Genomic DNA, 1,903 nt, shown 5'->3' on the forward strand with positions numbered 1-1,903 from the left:
CAACTAAGAAGAACAGCTCAACTGTAAAATCTCCTGTGAAACTAACTGAAAACTCTTTATCATCTAAACCATCATCAAACCCTTCATCAGACAGCTACAAACCTTCCACAGCCGCTGAACGGCACAAACCAGACCCCCTAGATAGTCCATATTCAGATATTGACTCTGTCCCGAGGATTCTTTGCCCCAAACGTTCAGTGGAATTGCTGCAGGAGGCGGTGGCGAAAGAATTGAGCACTAAACCTAAGAAAGTACAGCCAAGTAAAAAGATGAAAAAAGCCAACGTGGACAAGCCGGTGAAGAAAACAGAGGCTGGTTCAAAATGCACAACAAACAGTAAGCTAAAGAAGTCAATGCCCAAAGAAAAAACACTTAGGGCTACGAACTCCAGACAGAAGGAAAGCAGTTCCCCGGGGTCCTCAGATGGGTCTTTTGCCATGCACTCTCATTATTTTCCTGCCAGCAATGGCTTAATCTCAAGAGCACTTGCCGCCAGGAGAAAGACCAAGGAGAAAGATTTAAGTCAGGAGCCAGAATCTCGTTCACCATGTGCTGGTGATGAAAACTTTTTTTACAACAAGTGCTCATCCCCCACCGACCATTCTGAGTTGTCAAAACATCAATGGCAGGTAAAAACAGAGGCCAGTGAAGAGTCCACTGATGACTCTAACTCCCACACACCCCTAAACCCAACTCTTACTAAGTTTACCAGAATCCGAAATGAGAAAAATGGCATTCATAATGGACCTCGACATAAAGGTTCCAAGTCAGATGTGAATGAATCCTCCCTCAATTCCGTTAAAATAAAAAATGAGAGCATGATCTCAGACACTTCGTCTTCATCCATCCCGTCTCCCTCGATCTCTCCTATGGATGCTTTCCAGGATATGAAGGAGCTTTCTTTCAGGTCTCTTGTCAAAGACGAATGCAGCTCAGGAGAAACTTCGCTCCTTGCCGATTCAAACTACAAATTCAGCACTTTCCTAATGCTCCTGAAGGATCTGCACGACAGCCGGGAGAAGGAAGGGAAACCTTTAACCCTCCCTCCCACTTCTCCATCCTCTCTCATCAGGGAAGAACCTTCTTCTATCCCACCTGGAGAAGCAGCAACAAATGAGGTGCTTTGTGAAAAGGACTGGAAGGCAATTGCGGATCAGAACAGTCGGCAGGGGAAGACGTCAACGCCAAAACAGGGCAAGGCCAAGCTGAAATCATCAGTGAAAAAGGAGATGCAAAAACACGATGGTGGGAACAATTTAGTTTCTCCACTGAAAAAGCAGAACTCATCAGTAGGTTTGGATGCACTTGAAAAGAGTTTGCCTCTGCTAGGGGAACTTTCCAACTCTCACCATGATGCTGTTCCTGATGTCTGTGGCAAGGGCACCATCTCCAAGGTTGCTCCTAAAAAGCGATGGCAAACATTTGAGTCTGGCATTGGGAAAAGCACCAAGCCAAAGAGCGATCCGGTTGGTTTGAATCAAGATGTAGTGAAGGAGTCCACAGATCTAAATGGAGTTTTCAAAGACAGTCTTGAAGAAGCGGCTCATTCTGACATCCCTGATAAAAAAGATGCTTCAGGTAACTTCAGGAAATATTAGATTAAGTCTCAAAAGTTAAAAACCTTATCAATGTTTTGGGCTAAATTCAGTGAATTTTGAATTATTCTGTTCTCAGAAAACAAAAGGCATAGAAAACCAAGCAAGAGACTGATTGAATGCAGTGAAGAATATGAGCAAATATTTTCCACAAAGAAGAAATCAAAGAAAACTCCCGAGTCCTTTAAAACGGTAAGCTAATTTTGCAACTCTTTACATTGTTTCTGTTGACCCAGTGGACTTCAACCTACAGAAATTGATCCTTTTTTTTAGTATTGAAATTTATTTTCAGTAACTCGCCCATAAAT

The 1,903-nt window shown here is 43.0% G+C and overlaps 1 protein-coding gene across 1 annotated transcript in view; it reads left to right on the top strand.

The window, feature by feature from the left end:
- LOC107577917 (histone-lysine N-methyltransferase, H3 lysine-36 and H4 lysine-20 specific-like) overlaps positions 1–1,903 on the top strand; it is a gene marked incomplete at its 5' end in the record, with an annotated part of 9,107 nt that overhangs the window by 3,860 nt on the left and 3,344 nt on the right. The window contains 2 exons of the mRNA XM_016263941.1: positions 9–1,578; positions 1,675–1,787. Of these exons, the coding sequence (XP_016119427.1) occupies positions 9–1,578; positions 1,675–1,787 (1,683 nt within the window). The remainder of the gene's footprint in view (positions 1–8; positions 1,579–1,674; positions 1,788–1,903) is intronic.

Source organism: Sinocyclocheilus grahami, unplaced genomic scaffold (assembly GCF_001515645.1).
Source record: "Sinocyclocheilus grahami isolate Dianchi unplaced genomic scaffold, SAMN03320097.WGS_v1.1 scaffold7754.1, whole genome shotgun sequence".
NCBI lineage: Eukaryota > Metazoa > Chordata > Actinopteri > Cypriniformes > Cyprinidae > Sinocyclocheilus > Sinocyclocheilus grahami.